This window comes from Canis lupus, chromosome 1, assembly GCF_003254725.2.
Source record: "Canis lupus dingo isolate Sandy chromosome 1, ASM325472v2, whole genome shotgun sequence".
Lineage (NCBI taxonomy): Eukaryota > Metazoa > Chordata > Mammalia > Carnivora > Canidae > Canis > Canis lupus.
Window position 1 is genome coordinate 64805397 of NC_064243.1, and position 19716 is coordinate 64825112.

At 41.9% G+C, this 19716-nt stretch overlaps 1 protein-coding gene across 4 annotated transcripts in view; it reads left to right on the top strand.

Annotated features, from left to right (window-relative positions):
* Positions 1-19716, top strand: part of NCOA7 (nuclear receptor coactivator 7) — a 157347-nt gene that overhangs the window by 93511 nt on the left and 44120 nt on the right. For 3 of the 4 annotated variants that reach the window (XM_035710108.2, XM_025422947.3, XM_035710116.2), the window contains 6 exons: positions 5322-5401; positions 7434-7541; positions 11653-11766; positions 12343-12468; positions 13857-14041; positions 18325-19370. In XM_035710108.2, the coding sequence (XP_035566001.1) occupies positions 5322-5401; positions 7434-7541; positions 11653-11766; positions 12343-12468; positions 13857-14041; positions 18325-19370 (1659 nt within the window). The remainder of the gene's footprint in view (positions 1-5321; positions 5402-7433; positions 7542-11652; positions 11767-12342; positions 12469-13856; positions 14042-18324; positions 19371-19716) is intronic. The other variant, XM_025422949.3, reaches the window with a different exon arrangement.

A 19716-nucleotide genomic window follows, 5' to 3' on the forward strand; every position in this document is an offset into this window, starting at 1 on the left:
CTGTGTGCGCACATTCAGATCATTGATAACAGAATCAAAGGCTCATCCTGTCTCTTTCGTCTCAATCCGTGTAGAGCTTGTGGCTTCAAGATCCAGGGAATTCACAGCTGCCTTGTCTGTTTTCAGAGACAGTAGTGAACAATGTCTATTGTCCTGACCCCGCCCCGTCTCCGTGGTCCCCGACAGCCAGACGTTCAGGTTTGAATGACCTTGGTTTTGTCGTCTTCTTGCCGTTTCTTCCCTCAGAACCAGACCATCCAGCCCGAGCCGCATTCCTTAGTGTGCCCTACCCACCCGGCACGCTCGCAGCGGAGGTCACTACTTGAATCCCCCCCCCCCCCCCCCCCGCCCCAATTTCCCTCTTTGCATCTGAGCCTCTTATCTTTTCCTATAAAGCTGTTCTCCACCTGTGGTAGGCAGCTCGGCGTCCTCGTTCCCAAACCCTGCCCGGCTACGCGGCAGACGCACCTTACGGCTCTGGATGGAACGAAGGCCGCTGACCAGCTGACCTTAAGGAGAGCATCCCGGATCACGCAGGTGTGCCCAGTGTAAGCCCAAGGGCCCTGAACAGGGCGAGAGGAGCACAAGGGGGGCTGTAGCCCGCTGACACCCGTGTCAGACGAGGAACGTACCGAACTGCAAGATAATGAAGTTTGTGGGGGTTTTTAAAGGTTTTATTTATGTATTTATTCATGAGAGTCACAGGCAGAGGGAGAAGCAGGCTCCCTGCGGGGACCCCCATGTGGGACTCGATCCCAGGACCCAGGGGTCACGGCCCGAGCCCCGCGGGGGCCCCCGTGTCTAACGCGGGGGCAGGACATTTGTGGTCGCTGGTTTCAGTAGCACCAGGACAGGACCCCCCAGGCCAGTCTCCGGGCCTCGCCCCTGCCTCCCCGCCCCGCAGGTGCCTGTCACTCGCAGGTGGCTCACTGCTTCCCTCAGTTCTCACGGTGTCGCGGGACGTCCCCGTCCTCACCTCATTTTAGCCACAGGCCGTAGCCCTACCTTAGGGACAGGGTTGGCCGCACCCGAGTCGAGCCACTTCCAGTGTTCACGGCGGGCACCGCGTGGCCTCCCGGGGGCGTCTGCGGTTCCTCTCGGGCCTTCCTCTGCTTCCCTCCCGGGGCGCGGGCTCTCCTGGGCTCGACCCCCCACCCCGGGAACCACGCGTCCTTCCTCCCCCACATCCAGGCCGCCCTGGGGCCCCCTCGCCCCTCCGATCCCCTCGCGGGGCCCCGAGGCTGAGGCTGTTCTTCGGGGACACTTGCGTCCCGAATCTCCTCGGCGGCGTGGCCCTGCGTCCTGGACTCCCGGGCCTCCTCTAACTCCTCGACGCGCCTCGGACACCTGGGCGCCGGGCGCACCCCCACAGGCCCACACCGCCTTCCTCCAGGGGTCTTGTCAGTTTTGTCACAGTAATTTCCTTATGAGGCTGGAAACACCACCTCTGAAGACTTTTTTTTTTGTCTGAGGCGGGGCAGGCGGGAGGACGTTCAGCTGCTTGGGTCTGAAAGGCGTCGCTTGCTCCAGGTCCTCCTGAGCAGGGGGAGGGGCAGACCTGGGGGGATCTAGAAGGGTCTGAGGAGGCCGCAGCTGGCAGTAAAGGTGTCGGGAGTATCCCTGGCAGGTCTTTCATCCTTGGAGATGGGGATGGGCCCCCCCGAACCCTGGAGGCGGAGCCGCTCGGGACCTCCTGGACTCTGCGGCCGAGCCTGTCTAGGGAAGGCGTGCAGGCCTTGCTCACGGACACAGCGCTGGCCGTCCTTAGAACCACAGCAAACACCCTAGGAAGCAACACGAAGCTTCACCTGTGCTACTAGAGGAAGACGATCGAATCAGGTCCTTAGAAGTAGCCGGTTCTTTGCCTTCCCTGTGGAGTCCGTTGTAAAAATGGCTTGTGGCCCTGATGGGTTCATAGGATATTCCTGGTGTGACGCTCTGGCAGTGAAACTGTTGCCCATAGCCCAGCTCGTCAGACGCGTTGATGTCCGTGGGGGGTTCATTCAGTCCTCCGTAGGGACCGGGTATCCCACCAAAGACGAGCCCTCTGAAGGTGGCCAGGCACCACCACGCTCCTTACCTCGACAATTTCAAGACCTTAGATTCCTGAGGGAAGGCTGTTTGTCCCCTTTATCTATAGTGTTCCTATGTCTGACATTTTTCTGCCCTACCCACCCGTGACAGAGGAAAATAATTTTTTTTTAAAAGATTTTATTTGTTCATGAGAGACATACAGAGAGAGGCAGAGACACAGGCAGAGGGAGAAGCAGGTCCCCTGCAGGGAGCCCGATGTGGGACTCGATCCCAGGACTCCAAGATCACGCCCCGGGCCGAAGGTGGCGCTACACGGCTGAACCACTGGGGCTGCCCGAAAAGAAATTTTTGTACTGATTCAGGTGGACAAGTTAACTTTATCCAAAACGTTCAGCCCGCACCCATTTTGCCTTTGCAGCTGAGCAATCTGGAAACCCATGAGTGGGTGGCATATGGCAGTGATCTCTCAGGACCAGAAAGAATTATGCACGGTTTATGGACAGGTGTGGTCCAGAAGCTGCCACAAATGGGAAAAGTAAGGGCCCTGGAAATGGGAAAGGCTTGCGAAGGGATAGGAAGGGCCCGTTTGGAAAGCAGGAGCACCTAGACTGAGGACTGTGGCGACAAGGAGAGGGGCAGGAGTGTGGGACAGACGAGAGCCGGCATATTTTTCACCAGATCATAAAGCCCTAGAGTTCTGGGATTGGGCTTTTTGACAGGCTGTGCAAACTCTCCCCTCCACAGATTCTAGGGTCTGGGGGTCTGAGAAACCTGCTCTCCTCTTCCTGAAGTAAAGTAGATGTGGCCACGTGAGGGTGGGGAGGTCATACTGGTAGAGTCCGGAGGAATTTCCAGAGTCTCGTTGGTTCTGTGAATGGATCCGATTGGACATAATAATGACTGGACAGGGACTCTAATGACAGCACTTATTCCTTTCTTCTTGGTTTTCAATTATTAAGTAATCTAAAGGAAATACTTAAAAGGCTGTTAAATACCACATGGATTAACTCTCTTCATGTGTCCATGTTACCTTCTCAGTACGCTCATAGTTGTCACGTGGGTGCAGTGCGATTGGTGAGCTGCGTGTGGGGTGTGGGATGTCGTAGGACCCCCGAGCCCATCACACTTTGTAGTTCACGGTGTCGCATCCCTGGGTGGAGCTGGGCTCCTTGTTGTTCATTCATTAATGTCTTTGTATCTTCCTTCCCCACTCCCGCTTCTCTCTACTGCACACACTCTGTTGGGCGTGTAGACCACCCTGTGGACGTGGCCTCAACAGATGTGCGGTTGTGTGTACCTAGTTCACATATACCTCATGGTATTCTTCTGTATATCCTGGTCTTTTTCTGTTGATGCAAACATGCTGCAGTGTGTGCTTCTGGCGTGATATTTCTAATTACTGCCTAGAAGGCCGGAGCGTAGCTACTACATTTTGCTTACCTTCCAACTTTCTGCTGCCGCAGATGATGCTGTTACGTACATTCTCCAGCAAGTGACTCTATTTTATATAAAGTCTATACCTCCTGGGAAGGGTGTATGTTGATTGCTGAGTCATATGGGCTATATATATATATTTGATTTGCTGGAACGGCTGTACCAGTTAACATCCCTACTAACAGTTCACATCTCTGCCAACACTAAAATTGTCCAACTTTCTGATTTTTGCCATGCTAATAGATGTTAAATGATGTCTTAATCTGCATTTTTCTGATCACATACAAATTAGAGCATCTTTTCATAGTTAATTCAGTTTTGTATTTTTTTGTCACTTTAATTTTTTACCCATTGCAGTATGTCTCTCTGGTTTTCCGTACCTGAGTTGATCATATTAAGATGTATGTAACCATGAGAATTAATTTAAATCATAATGTAGCTTCTAAACACTTAGGTTGACCTGTTTTGACCTATAAAAACTGCAAAAAGTCTGCGGCCTCACTTACAATGTGTGGTTGGACCCATTGGTCTTCCCAGATTTTCAGCTTTATAAATAATATTGCACTAACCATATGTTATGATATATGGCAGTTTTCTTCTTTTGATTTTTTCCGTAGGTTAAAACCCTAAGAGAAAGGTTACTGACTCAAAGAATGAACATTTTTATGGCTATTGTTGCATATTGACAAATCACTTTCTAGGACTGTTGGTAGGAATGTAGATGGGTACAACCACTGTGGAAGACAGTATGAAGGCTCCTCAAAAAATTAAAGATAGAAATACCATATGATCCAGTAATTCTGCAACTGAGTATTTACTCAAACAAAATGAAAACACTAAATCAAAAAGATATATTGTAGCACTATTTACAATAGCCAAGATATGGAAGTAACCCAAGTGTTCACTGATAAATGACCGGATAAAGAAGATATGGCTGTGTCACATATATGGAGAGAGGGTGGGAGTATTACTCAGCCATAAAAAGTAATGGAATATTGCTATTTATGACAACATGGATAGAACTAGAAGGTATTAGGCTAAGTGAAATAACATATAATTTCATTTGTTTATAGTATCTGAAAAGACAAATGAGCAAACAAAACAGTCTCTTAAATACAGAGAACAAATTGGTGGTTGCCAGAAGGGAGAGGGCAGAGAGGACAGGTGAAATAGGTGATGGGGATTAAGAGGTGCAAACTTCCAGTTACAAGATAAATAAGTCACAGAGATGAAAAGTACAACATAGAGAATATAATCAGTACTAGTGTAATAACATTGTATGATGGACATTGGGTAATGTATAGAATTGTTGATTCACTGTATTATTTTAATTATACTTCAGTGAAAAAACAAAAAATAAAAGTGTGGTATTGATTTACATGCATCATATATATCATAACTATACTAGCTTTACTTTAACTCCATCATTATGTATTATCATTTGAAACATTAATAACTATAAAACATTACCTTGTTATTTGTGCTATTTGATTATTGTTAACATAAATCATTTATTCAGGTGTTCATTGATGAATAATATTTTTTTAAGAGTATGGTCTATTTGTGCCTTTAGTCCATTTTCCTAGTAGCGTATTTTTTGTTTTCTTTAAGTCAGTGTGGATGTGTTGTGTTTTTTTTTTAAGATTTTATTTTTAAGTAATCTCTATACCCAGTGTGGGGCTCCAGCTCACAACCCTGAGATCAAGAGTCTCATGCTCCACTGACTGAGCCAGCCAGGGGCCCCGAAAGTTAGTTTTAATATACTATAAATCAAAAAAATATATATACTATAAATCACCTTTCCTCAATCCTTGAAAACGAAATTATTCATTTACATACATTTTATTCTTCAGATGACAATCAAAACAAAACACACGATAAAAAAGAGAAGAAGATGGTGGTTCAGAAGCCCCATGGTACCGTGGAATATACTGTAAGTATAAACAGGAGGTATGAACATTTGTTAGCACCACTAGATCTGCATGATCTTTCTCCCTGACTCATCCTGCCCCTTAGCTGCACTCCTCTTGTGTGTCCATGAATTAATGAAGCTTCTTAAGATCTTTTCTACGTCATTCCTCTTCCCTCCGTATTTTCTCCTCGGGCATTCTCATGTAAACCTATGACTTGAATTACCTTTGATATGCCAATGATGGCCAATTTTAGGTCACATCCTAGACGTGCTTTCTGAGTTCCATCGCCACAAATTCACTTGCCTACTCATCATATCTGTCCACCTCCAGGCTTGGTATTTTTTCAGGAAGCAGCGGCTCTATCAGCCACACATTTCTACAAGCCAGAACTTTGTCCTTGACATCTTCTTCCCATGACTCTCCATGTTCACTCTTAACCTCCTGTGACCGTCCAGCCAGATCCCTTCATTGTGCTCTTTCACAGATTCATATTCCTTTACATAATTTACCTCAGTTTAACACTATTGGTTCATTAATGTGATTGTTATTTTAAGGTCTGTCTTGTGCCTTGATTTATGTACCGTGGAGACCCTTTTTTGGTCACCATTGTGTTTATGGCGCTTGCAGGGTACAGGCTTCTATATTGTTGAATCAGTAGATGACTAATGCTATGCCTGTGTCCACTACTACACCTGCATGGTATGTGTCAGGTGCTCATCTCTCTCCTGCAGCATGAACTCCTGGAGGCCAGGAGCTGTGTCATTTATCCCAGCTCTGTTACAAAATAAACACTCAGCGATAGATTTGTTTTAATTCACTTTGTAGTAGCATTGTTGAGGAGTGTTCTCTGACTTCTAATGAGAAATTAAGTGCTGTTGCCATTGCCTGGTTGTGATTTTCTCATGTGTATTTATTTTCTACTCATTATTCAGATGCTATGCCAGGCTCTATATAAGGCAAGCAGCAAGCCCTGATTCTTCCCTGGCATTTATTTTGGAATAGTAAATTATCTACAAGCCTTTCTAGAGTCATACAGAAGAGCCCGGCATAGGAATTTCATGCTCCCTGTTCTGTGAGCATCTCTAGGCATCTCTCTGTAGGTTATAGAATTAATCCTTTTTAGAAGAGATTTGGGGGTGGTTATTCCACTTTGCCATGGTCTACAATATGTTTTGATCCCCATAACACCTAGCACAGTTCCTTACCTCATCGTAGATACTCAAGAAGTGTTGGACTAAAAAAAAAAAAAAAAAAAAAAAAAAAAAAAAAATAGAAGTGTTGGACTATCATTAATAACCATATTAACTCTTAAGGCCATGTGTGTATCCAACAGTATTATCCACAAGCCCCTCCTAAGAAATGAGACGTGGCATTAGCGAGGAGATGCTTCACAACAATGATGCAGTGAGAGTAAATAGTAACCCCCACGTTAACTCCTATAAATAGGTGGTCAAGTTAGTAATGCAGATCTGCCTGCCTGTTTGATTTATAGGTTACGGAGGTAAGTTTTACTTAACAAGTTTTTTTTTTGTACTTGTCATTGAAAATAAAAGGTGATTCATAGCATCGTGTTTAGAGAACCATGCTAGCACTTACCGGATTGCTTATTTTGCTCCAGAACTGTCGATGTCCAAGCATCCGTTTAGTTTTAAACATTTAATGATTCCAGTATCTGTCCCAGGGTCTCTGACTTGATGCTACATTTATGTCTTATCGTGATTGATGTAACGGCTCCAGATGGCTAACGTTTTTCTCCTTCCCTGAACTCCCTATACACAAAGCTAAGTTGTGCCAATGTAGATTTAGAAATCTATTAGTGGACACTGAAATTTGAAAATAAGGGAGCTCAGAAATGAATTGATCTAAGACTTTGCTCTTCCGTGGTTTTATTAAGACTTGAGAATGTATTCACTTTCTTTTTCAGAATAAGTCTGGATAGAACTACTTTTCATTCACTCATATCACAAATAGATTAATGTTGTCTACTAAAAGGAAAGGTTTGTTTTTTGTTTTTGCTTTATACTTTGAATCTTGTTTGTTTGATTATTCTAGGCTGGAAGCCAGGACACCCTAAACTCCATAGCCCTGAAGTTTAACATCACTCCCAATAAATTAGTGGAACTGAATAAACTTTTCACACATACTATTGTTCCAGGCCAGGTAATTCTTTTCTTGTTGGATATTACTTTTTAGAAGTTTTGCATTTATCTTTTATTGCCATTTTTGATGCTTCACTGTTAGTGTCACGGGATTAACATTGGTGATAATGTGCATTGGTTCAACCTTTCCCTTAGATCAAGAATTTTAAAAGCATCCTGGAATTGAGGAACTGTTGAGAGACGAAGGCTTTGCAAATGGTTAACACAGTTTACTTACCTATCATTAGTTTATGTCGTGGATGTTCCCTTTGACATCAGGAGAAGATAAATTTGGCTTTTTCGTCAATGTAACTCAAATGTTTTTAGAATGTTTAATTTACAAATGCAAATTTCAGTTTATTCTACTCCTGGGATACATAATGGCCATCATTTGATTTTAAATTAGCAGGATTTTGGAGTGCCTGGGGTGGCTCAATCAGGTGAGCATCTGACTCTTGCTCTCAGCTCAGGTCTTGATCTCAGAGGTCGTGAGTTCAAGCCCCGAGTTGGACTCCACACTGAGCATGGAGCCTACTTTAAATAAATAAATAAGACAGAATTTTGGCATTTTTATCTTGATTTGATACCTGACAGAAATGGTCAACCAGCCAAAAACAGAGACATTTACCAGGACTATCAAGAAAAAGCCACACAATTTTTTTCCCCCGGGTTTTTTATACTTTATTTATTAAACTGAATGAAATTGACTAATTGTGTAATTTTGCCACTCTTGGTTAAACCAGCAAATTCTTTTAATATGTTCCACATGTTTGATAAGATATTCTTGTATTTTTACTTTAAAACTACATTTAGCCAATAAATATTAATGAGGTACTCATTTGGGAGATCCTCCCCAAGGACAGGTTTTCAGTCCTATCCATGGAACTGTCTGGCTGTCATGAGTACCTTCTGGTTTCATTGTTGACTTACTTGAGCATCTTCCTGTATCTCTACATTATAGTGATATTTAATTCTTTTAGAATAGATAGTGCTACTTCTAAGTACGACTTTATTGAGGAAGTGGTGATATTGTTCTTTGCATTTCATTCAAGGGCAGCATATGAAGCCAACAGGCCCTAAATTGGCCAGTCTGTGTTATGGTGCTTTTAATATTTATGCTCTTGTCAAAAGGAAGAATTAGCATACTGCCAGTACCAGTTAATGGAGGGGAGATATGCATTAAAACTCTTCAAAAACTAATAAAACTTTATCTCCGGGAAAATTAATAGTAGATTTGTCCTTTTTGGAATTTCTTATCATCTGGAGTATTGCTGCATAATATATCACTGACTCATAGCAGAGAACCTAGATGTATATTTACTAATTCAAGGCTAAAGACTGCTGGAGTCTAGGAACGTAATTTAGAATGATTTCTTTCTTTTTTTTTTTTTTTCTTAACTATGTCCACAAATAAAATATTAGTACTAGGTAAATTAAAGTCCAGTAGCCAGTAGGAAGCAAAAGGAGTGTTTTAATGTGCCAATTATAATGGAAAAAAATGCCAAAAATAGGAGCCCTCAAGCTTTGTTTCCGACTGACCTTGTAGTAGCTGTTTGACATGAGCAAGTCCTCGGTTTCCCTTTTGGATCTCAGTTTCCTAATCCCTGAAGTTAGGGGTTGGGCCACAATATCCCTGATGTCTTTTCGAGCCTTTGCTATGCTGTCCAGCTCTTATATAACTGAACAGTTACATGCTATTGACTGTCCCAGGACTCAGCTGTAATCAGGATTTTGCTGACAAAGAAAAGAAATCAAGAAGAGTGAAATTGAGGGGCTTTCAAAAACTATAGATAACTTTTTGTTTTCAAGGATTTTTAAATACTTTTAGTGCCTGAAGGGGTAGGTATTCCTTTCATCTCAGTGGGTCTGATAACTCAAAGCTGCTTTTATCTGCTCTGATACCAAAACATTTGAGACTCACCCTCCTAGAGACTGATTTGATGGTGCCCAGGAGGTAGGAAAGGGAACTGGTCTGACTGGGCAAGTGACCACATATAAGAGGTCATTCTCAGCGGAAATGGAAACTTCTTGAACTAACATCTTACTATAGACTTTTTGTTGCTTAAAAGGCCAAAACCAATAGCAGAAAAGCTTAAATAACTGAGGCATAGAAATTTCTTTAGAAGTCCTGAGTTTGGCTGTTAGTTTGGATGCTTACATCAGATTTCAGGACATGTACAAAAATGTACTCTTTCAAGCAGTTATCTTGAGCACATGCAGAAGTTAGTAACCTTGCAGATACATGGCTCAAGTTGTTTTTATAATCACTGAGTATCTTAGCTGCACATGCTTAGAACAATTTCTGAGCTAAAATGATGACAGGTTTGTTTCACGGTAAAGAACTTGAAGACCTCAAATCCCTCATTTGCCTGTGTGTGGGAGCAGACTCAGTTATTCTCAGAAGTCAGGAGGTAAACTTTACCCTTGCCCATGTTCCAGGTTGACTTTCCTGTTGAGGTAGCCCATGTTCTTACTGAGCTTTCCAGCATCCAACAGTCACCTCTGTTTACACTGCAGTGAACTGTGTAAGCACAGGAATTATCCCTTTGATTTGACATTTAGAACATGCCAGACAGTAGAACTTAACCTGTATTGCCTAACACTTGTCAAGAGCTCAGATAAAATATATATATATATATATAAATGGAGAAGTGCTTGGAAGAAATGTCATCTCTTGATTCCTCTAGTCTAGATACATAAGGTAAGTAAGAGCTGTATGCCAAGACCATATCATTGTAGCCTTCTGTAAATTGCTTTTATGGAACTCTACACTTTGGCATTTGCCAATGATCCACATTGAAGATGTATAGATAAAATATTAAAATATATATATTTTTAAATATTTTATTTATTTATTTACGAGAGACACAGAGACAGGCAGATACATAGGCAGAGGGAGAACAGGCTCCCTTCAGGGAGCCTGTTGTGGGACTCGATCCCAGGATCCTGGGATCACGACCTGAGCCGAAGGTAGACGCTCAACCACTGAGCTACCCAGGCGTCCCAAAGATGTTATAAAGAACAATTCTCCAAAACTGGTCATTGCATTAACTGTCTCTGTGTCATCAAAGACCAGTAGTTTCAGCTTGGGATACTCTTTAGGAGACTTAATGAGAAAATACGTAGAAGAAACCGACTTGTTTTTATCTTATGGAAGTTGAATTCTGCTGACTAATGACGTCCATCTCTTTGCGTTGTTTCTTCGGAAACCCAACCCATTTTATGGCCCACCTCTCAATGAGTGTTTTGGTAATTTTGGACCATGTAGTTTCAGGAGTCATTAGTCCTCATTTTACTTATTGCTCTTTGATGTTGGTTTTCCTGCCTTTATCACAAGGTGTCTTTTGTTGTTGCCTCACATTTTTTTCTGGATTGAGGAGAGATGTAAATAGCAAAAGTTGAAATAGAGACAGGATGGGGAAGGGTGATTAACAATATTGAAAGGTTTTTATGGGAATAGTGCTGAATTATGTTTTATGACATTAGAAGTCCTCATTTTAAGACTGCATATGATACATGGCAAAATGTCACTTGTCTCAATATAAGCATGTTGAATGGAAAGATCATAATAACATCTCAGGAACCAGTACGTTTTGCAGAAGGAGGCTCTTGTGAACAGTTCGGGAGATTTTAATTTTTGTTTTTAGATAAGCTGACAGTGATAGAAGAGAAAGTATTGAGATTATTGATCCTACTTTGTACAGCTTATGATATAATGATCTTATTGTGTTAGCACTCAGGGCCTGCACACTACACTCCTTTCTCCTCTCTTTCCTTGTGCTATTAGTACCCTTCCTTGAAGCTTCTTCCCTCCCTATTTAAATCTCCCATACTGATCAAAGCTCCTCATGGACCTACTTGCTTTATATGATGTGCCCAGGGTGCTCACCCACCTTATTCTCCTCTTCTGTGAGCTCCTGCTGTATCTATAGATGTGTCCCATACCTTTTGCACTGCACATATTCCTGTTTCTGAGTATTGTTTCATAGATTAGTCTAGAAGGCCCCAAGGTACTTATGAGCTTTGCAAAGCCATGTACTTAGCATGTTACTATACAAAGAGCAACTGTTCCAAACACTGCCTAGTGTTGCCTGCCTGATTCTTGGTACTCAGCTTTTCTTTCCCATTCGCAGGTCCTTTTTGTGCCAGATGCCAACTTTCCTTCCAGTACCCTAAGGTTATCATCATCTAGTCCTGGTGCTACTGTCTCTCCTTCATCATCAGATGCAGAATATGATAAACTGCCTGTATGTATGCCATTCATGAGCTCACGTTTGTATTTATCAAATATATTTTTTGAGTTGTAGAATTTTACACGTTGTTTTTCACTTAGGTTTTTATCTGAAATCTCCCCAAATGGGAGATTTGTTATTAGTTGAGAGAATGCATCTTATCAAAAAGAAACCTGTTCACGTTTAAGGTCTCAGAGGCAAAAATGCATACCTCGTTTATGTAAAAAGTGTGAAGTTAAACTCTCCGTGAGACTGATCCTTTATTTGTACTTCTTTTACTCTTTTTTTCTAGAGAACTTGAGCTGTGAGCTAAATATGAATTCCTTCATTTAGATTATTTTCTAAAAACATTTGAGCCATTTTTACGGTTCCATATGTACACATTTGTTGTTGCTTAAACCTTAATTTAATTTGGATATTTACTGTATTTGTGATCATTTTTAAAGGATGAAGGATATTTGCCTCATTTTCATGTTTAAGTTACATAGAAACAAGTTCCTTATGGGGAATTTAAATGTCTTGATTTTCTTAAATAATCTGTTTTTAAAAAAAATCCTTTATTTGATTTTTGGAATTTTTGCTTTCTTAAAGGATGCTGACTTAGCAAGAAAGGCCTTAAAACCCATTGAAAGAGTCTTATCATCCACTTCTGAAGAAGATGAGCCAGGCGTGGTAAAATTTTTAAAAATGAATTGTCGATACTTCACTGATGGAAAGGTATATAGCACTGTAATTTTGTTTCCTTTTCTTGGACTCAATGGAAAACTAAAGTAGGTTCCAAATTACTCAAGACAGGAGACATTAAAATATCTTTCCCAAAGTTTAACTTAAGATTTTATGTAAGTGTCCATTAGTTTTCCCCTGTTGGATGCCTGGCATCTTACTTATTATAGGATCCTCTGTGGCCTTGGATTTATCATTTCATGTTTAAGTTCTTGGCCCAAACATTGCTAGGGAACCAGTATAGGATAGGATATGCTTGACAGCAAAGGCTGGAGTTTGACTCGGTGAATTTAAAATCCAGTTCTGCTTGGAACTAGCTTGGAAACCAAGGACATGGTATTGGAGTTGCCTCAGCCTCCACTTTCCTCATCTATAAAATAGGAACAATAATAAAATTTAATCTGTAGGGGGGGGTAGTAATAAAATAATAAATAAATAATAAAAGATGGTTGGTGTGTTTTACAAAGAGCAGATCCAACTGTTAGTCTCTGAAGAAGGGGTTATGTTGATATATAAAGTGAATTCCTATGTTCATAGTAGAGACTTCATGCCGGGTTCCAAATGGTAGGAAAATACATTATTGATATGCATTTATGACTTCTGCAACCAAGGATAAGTAATTCTTGAAAAATGAAAAATTTCTCACAAAGATGATCAGTTAACTCAGTAAGAGAACCAAGGTAAAGAATCAAGGAATCTTCTGTGTCCGGGTTCTCTGGTAGGTAATATCCCTGTGGCCATCTATAAAATAGTACGCTGACCAAGCTTCAGACAGAAGCTCCCTCCAAATTACTGGATTTTGCTATTAACTTCCATAGTTTACTATATTCATTTCTGATTGCAAAAATTTCATATCCCTATTTGTGTCACATTTTGCTGAATGTGGCCTTTCTAAACATTTTAGAGAAAAATATTAGGGCTCTCGTTGGGCACCATGGCTCTGAGACAGATGCTACCGTAGCACAGTAGCACTCACTTGTTGGACACATGGTGAACATGTGCTGAGCGACTCAGAAAGCACCCGGTTCTCAAGTGGAAAAAGCACTTGGGACAGCCCTTCGCAATTTATAGTGAACGAGGGGGGGATGTGGACATAGGCGTGCAACCCAGGATCCCACTACAGTTGTGCTACGGCAGCAGCTCTGCCAGGAGGCTCGGTTGTCTGCACTGGCGAGGCAGCTCTGTTTTCTCTGCCTCACCGCCTAGCGCCCAGCACTGCATTTCCTCAGCCTGTTGCTCTAGCATCTTAAAGGGGATGCAATTGCTGCGTAGGATGCCACAGTTCCCCGGGGCCACCCGAATGGCAATGTGAGTTCATGAAAGCCACTGTGGTGGTTGCATTTCTGCTTGTCATGATTCTGTTTTGTCCCTTTCTCCTGTAGGGCGTGGTCGGAGGCGTCATGATTGTTACTCCTAACAACATCATGTTTGACCCTCACAAGTCTGACCCCCTGGTCATTGAAAATGGTTGTGAGGAGTATGGCCTCATTTGTCCCATGGAAGAGGTGGTTTCCATTGCTCTCTACAATGACATTTCCCACATGAAGATCAAAGATGCCTTGCCATCGTAAGAGATATTTCTTTGTTAATCTAAACAAACAAAAAACTTAAAGTGTTTGGAGAACTAAATGCAGTTAAAAGGTAGGGCATTGGCAGGAGTGAGAGATTGTGTAGCGGTGAATTGGAAGGTGAAAGATTTGTGCAGTAGATTTTTTTTTTAATTGAAAAATGAGAAGAAATGGAGATAAAGGGGAAGGTTGAATGTACAAAAATTGAAAGGAGAAAAGCAAGAACACCAGCACATAAAAATGGTATTTCTTTGGCTTATTTTTCTGAAAAGCAATGCATGTTCTTAATGAATTAATAGAAGAAGAAATGAAGTTTCTCTGAAAGAATTTTAGTCAGGTTACCAATAAAAGAATAGCTTTTTTCTCTCCATTTAGTTGTTAAGCAGAGTTCTGTTCTCATTCACACTCTAGCATGGGCAGTCCTCCTAACTCACATCTTCCCTTAGTCATCCTGCACAGAGAGAGCTCGGGGTGGACAGTGTGGAGCCCACTGTCCCTGTAGCTGTTTGTTTCTGAAACATAGATGAATATTACCTTAGGCTTGAATATTTTTGCCTCCTAAAACTGAGGTGTTTTTTGTTTTTTGTTTTTTTTTTTTTTTGGAAAAAGTAGGGAGAGAAGGAGGAAGCTCCCTATGAAAAAAAAGAGAAAGAGGGTTAAGAAAGCTGAGGGAATCCATTTAAGGGGATACTTGGATTCTTACTGTCCCTTTGTCAGTGTTCCTATTTCTCCATGTCTGGTAGAAGTAAAAATCTTCAGAAACCCTTAGTGATAGGGAGGTAGAGGGAAAGCAGTGGTCCTAACTGTGCAGAGGGAAACTCGCCCTTGCGACTTAGGAAAAGGAGATAATTAGAGACCTAACCCAGACACAGCACCCTTAGAGGTGCACACCAGCAGGTTTCCCTGGACTCACAGTCCTCGGCGTCTGACCCCTCGGCCCTCCTCCTGCTCCAAGCCACTGAAGCTAGCACCGAGCACGGGCACTGAGGTAGTGTCTAAATTCTGCCAGAAGGATCCAAGTGAGAGGTGTTGAGGTGGTGTGGCAGGCCAGGCGGTTCTGCATGATGCCTGGGTCTGGAGCCCCGCGGCCTGGGTTTCCCTGGGTCTGCCACTCACGGCTCCATGGCCTGCCTGAGTTACTCAGTTCCAAGCCTCAGTTTTCTCATCTGTTAAATGGAATGAGTAGGATTCTTCAGCCTGTAGGGCTATTTTAAGAACTAAACATATTGATACAGCAGGACTCTTAAAAAATAGGCTGATACCTGCAAACTCTAAGCTGTTATTATGTGAACCTTGCATTCATCTCTGAAACCCTGTTCATCGTCCTTGGGACATCTTGTTGCCCATGCAGTTGAGGCTTCCACTTCATCTTAGTGCATGCTCCTGTGTGGCAGGGAGATGACGACGAGGGGGTCTCGGCCTCTGCCCTTGAGGAACATGCAGTCTCCTGGGTGCAGTAGACAGATGGAGAAGTGGTGCCTAAGTGCACCGCACGCGTGGAAGTGCACACAGCGTCCCAGGAGGACACTTGTGAGGCAGCGTCCAGCTGCCTGGGAGTCTCAGGTGGAGGCAGAGAAGAGGATGCGAGGTGTTAGTTCTGGAAATAAGGAATGAACATTAGGTTCTCTGTGACAGGAAGAAAGAAGATGAGAATGAGGAAGGATGTAGTTAAGTTTAGAAGTGGATGGCTGGGGAAAGGGGGCACTTCTTGCCTGATGGTGGCTTCTTGTGGAGGAATACGATTGCACATCTTTAGGTCAGGATGTTAAGCACTCTTTTTAATAATAGAAAAGGAAGGTACATCTTTACAGAAAGATTTCTCTCATCGTGAGATTGTGTTTAGCGATCTGGGGTCCAGGGTAATGCTATAGATGGCGGGGGCGGGCGGGGGGGAAGGAGAGTTAAGCATTGGCTCCTACTGTGTTCAGTTTATTTCAGAATTGTGTACTGATTCCTGCCTTGGATGCAAGCATGTGAAGACTTTGCAGCCTAGTGAGCAGTAGGTGCACCATTGGGCAAAAGAGAATGTGTGAGTGGGATCAGTCTGATGGAAAATTGGCATTGACTTCAGAATTCCATTGATGGTTTAAAAGTTAAAAAAAAGCCTAAAATTTCATTATTACTAAAAGTTGTAGGGTAAAACAAGTACAAATTATCTGACTGCAATTTGCAAATTTTTTTTTTTTTTTTAAGATTTTATTTATTTGAGACACAGAGAGACAGAGACAGGTAGAGGGAGGAAGCAGGCTCCATGCAGGAAGCCTGATGTGGGACTCGATCCCGGGTCTCCAGGATCACGCCCTGGGCTGAAGGTGACACTAAACCACTAAGCCACCTGGGCTGCCTGCAAATTGTTTTTTAAGAGTGCATGTGTGTGTGCGTGCGTGCGTGTGTGTGTGTGTAATATCTCCCCATCCTCACCTTCAGTCTTTGTGTTTTCTGTGTAGGACATTTTGTAAGTCCAGCTGACACAGCCAGAGAACAGGAAGGGAACAACTGAAGGGATTATTGATCAGCTTTAGGTGCCTAGCTGAGTCTAGAAAACATTAACAGTAGTGCTAGTTGACACCTCTGTGTACTTTGCCCCAGCAGGGCTTGGCGGCTGCAGCACAAAAAACCAGATGGTTAAATTTATCCAAACTCAGACTTGGTAGATGAACAAGAAGGGAGGGGTAGACAGGGTAATATAGGAGGCTGAGCAGAGTGCAGTCACATCTCTCTGTGGGAGGCAAGCTAAGCAGAGAAGGACGATGGATCAGTGGGTTTTGGATGTTCATGGAAGAAAGTTTTGCTTATTAACCAAGTATGTGAAATGCTGAGTTTCTTTGTTATAAGACTTCATATAACCTTCAACATAGCAAATTAAATTCAGGATCCTAAATCGGAATTATGACACATTACGCTGATTTATTTGACTCTAGGATTGGCGCATCTTTAATATCTCCTGGGATGCTGGTATTGGACAGAACATTTTTGCATATTACGGGTTCCTGCAGAACAGAGACACTGTCAAAATCATCATTTAGCATATGGCTTGTAGGGGCTCAGCAAATGTTTATTGAATTGAAATGAACTATGAATGAAAGAAGTTTTTTTAAGCATTTGTCAGAGCCTAGCAGTTATATAGGCTTTTATTTTCCATTGGAGAAAGCATGGATGTTCCATGCATGTGATTTATAAGTTTGGGGGGTAGTCTTCTAACTTGAGAATTTCCTGGTGCTTTGTTACCTTCTTACCCTGGTGATTTCAAAGATGAGTAATAAAGTATTACCTGAGTCCTATCTAGCCTTTTTAGAAAACAAAATTATTTCTGAAATCTATAAAGGGTCTTTATATATCTGTGTTTTAACCCAGTGTCAATACTAAGGTAAGTGAAAATACGGGTTACTCAAAATCTTACCAGTCATGGCTTAAAAATGATGTCTCTTGACCATTTATTTTAAACTTTGGAGAACATGTCTAACCAATAGTTTTGTGTAATTCAAATCTGGGTAGAAAAGCATCTGTTGTTGAGGGACAGTATGTTTCAGCTGATAAACCAGTGCCCACTGCCATAAAGTGAAATGATATTGCTATGAGTTAAGAAATTAAGACTTTTAACCTTAGTATTGTAAGAGCTTACTTGATTTACTTTTCTGTAAATTTTAAAGTGTAAAATGGAGCAGGTGCCATATATCCACAATAACAGTGGAAGCTTCTCGCATCTCCCTCAGGAGTAGAAGGATGTCTGGTATTGGAAACATCAGGTCCTAAGTGAGGAAACTCAAAATTAGGGTTCAGGACTGGTAATTTATACAAGTTAAATGAATAGCTACTCAGTCATTGAGCCATTCAGAAATAATGTTGGTTTATATATACTATTTTATAAAAAAGGAACAGCTTTGAATATTTAAAGAATTTAGGTCATCATGCTAAAACATTTATTTCCCTTTGTCCTTTTATTCATGAATATCAGAAACATTGTTCCATCATTAAAAATCTGGTGGGTGACATCTCCATGTTCATAAATGACTTCAAAAATCATTCATGTCCTTCTAGTAGGATATGCAACTCTCATGCTTTCTTGTTTTGCCCCTTCTTGTAGTTCATTTATGTTTCATTTTGAAGTCAGTTTCTTGATTTCATTTCCTTATTCTGAAATCATTTAGACATCAGTTTAAGTTGCAGTACGTTTATGTTTTAGTTTTTGGTTGGGTTTTGTTTTAATTTTTGCCTTTCCTCCATTTTGTTTTTGGTTTTGTTTTTAACATTCCATGTGCACCCACCATTTTTCCCCCGACAGTGACCTACCTCAGGATCTTTGTCCTCTGTACAGGCCTGGAGAATGGGAAGACCTGGCTTCAGAAAAAGACATCAACCCATTCAGTAAGTTCAAATCTCTCAACAAGGAAAAACGGCAGCAGAATGGGGAGAGAACCATGGCTTCAGATTCCAAATCAACAAGACTTTTGGAGAAGTCAACAGAATACACACACATGAAGCCCTCAGATAGCCCTCTGTCAGGAAAGTTAAAGACACCAGAATCTTCTACAGAGGCAGCCAGTGAGTCTACCACAGTGACTACGGTCAGCAAGGAACCTTCTGACACTCGTGCTGCATTTGAATCCATAGCCAAAGAGAATTCCCTTTTAGGGGAAGATGATGACTTTGTTGACTTGGAAGAACTTTCTTCTCAAACTGATAGTGGAATGGACAAAAGAGACACCTCAAAGGAGTGCCTTTCTCTTGACCCAAAAGAGCTAAGGAAGGCTAAGTCCCATATCATTAGTTCTGCTACAGAAGTGCAGGTGCAGTCAGCCCTGAACTTTTCAGGAACAGATAATGATGCTGAACTGAAGGGGGCCCTGGATTTAGAAACCCGTGAGAAGCAAGATACGATGCCAGAGGTGGACAAGCAGTCTGGTTCCCCAGAAAGCCAGGTAGAAAACACACTGAACATACATGAAGATCTAGATAAAGTTAAACTCATTGAATATTACCTTAATAAGAACAAAGAAGGGTCACAGTTACCTGACAACTTGCAGAAGGAAGAATTAAGTGATGGCAAAAGCACTGAACCACTGGGAATAGATATCACCCTTAGTAGTTCTCTCCCCCAGGTACGTGTTCCTCCAACTGAGGGCAGTAAGGAGCCAGAGAAAACCTGGGTCAAAGAGAGAGTGTCCCTCCCACTGCAACTGGCCTCTTCTACAGAAGAAAATACGGATAAAGGGTCTTTAAACACCTCTTCAGAATCTACTCTGGACAACAGCTGCCAGGGCGCGCAAATGGATAATAAGTCTGAAATTCAGTTGTGGCTACTAAAGAGAATTCAGGTACCCATTGAAGGTAAGCCACTTTACTTTAGTTATTCTGTCGTAGAGTTGGCTTTCTGAAACGTACAGATACAAGCAAAATTAGAGCAATTGTTTGAAAACAGTGTTTTTGAAATAGAGTGTATCTTTACTGATACGTTAATTGAGAAAAAAATTAGCATTGTATGGTATCTATTTTGGAACTTGAACTGTGACATAGATTTCTTGTTTGAAAGTAGTGTTGTTGTTTTTTTATTTCAAGTAACTTTCCCTTTCACTTTGAATTTCTAAATCTGAAGGAGTTTGAAATGTTTTTGAAAATCTTTCTGTTCTAAGTTAAATTGTCTTATGGTGTAATTGGGTCTTCGGTATCATTCATT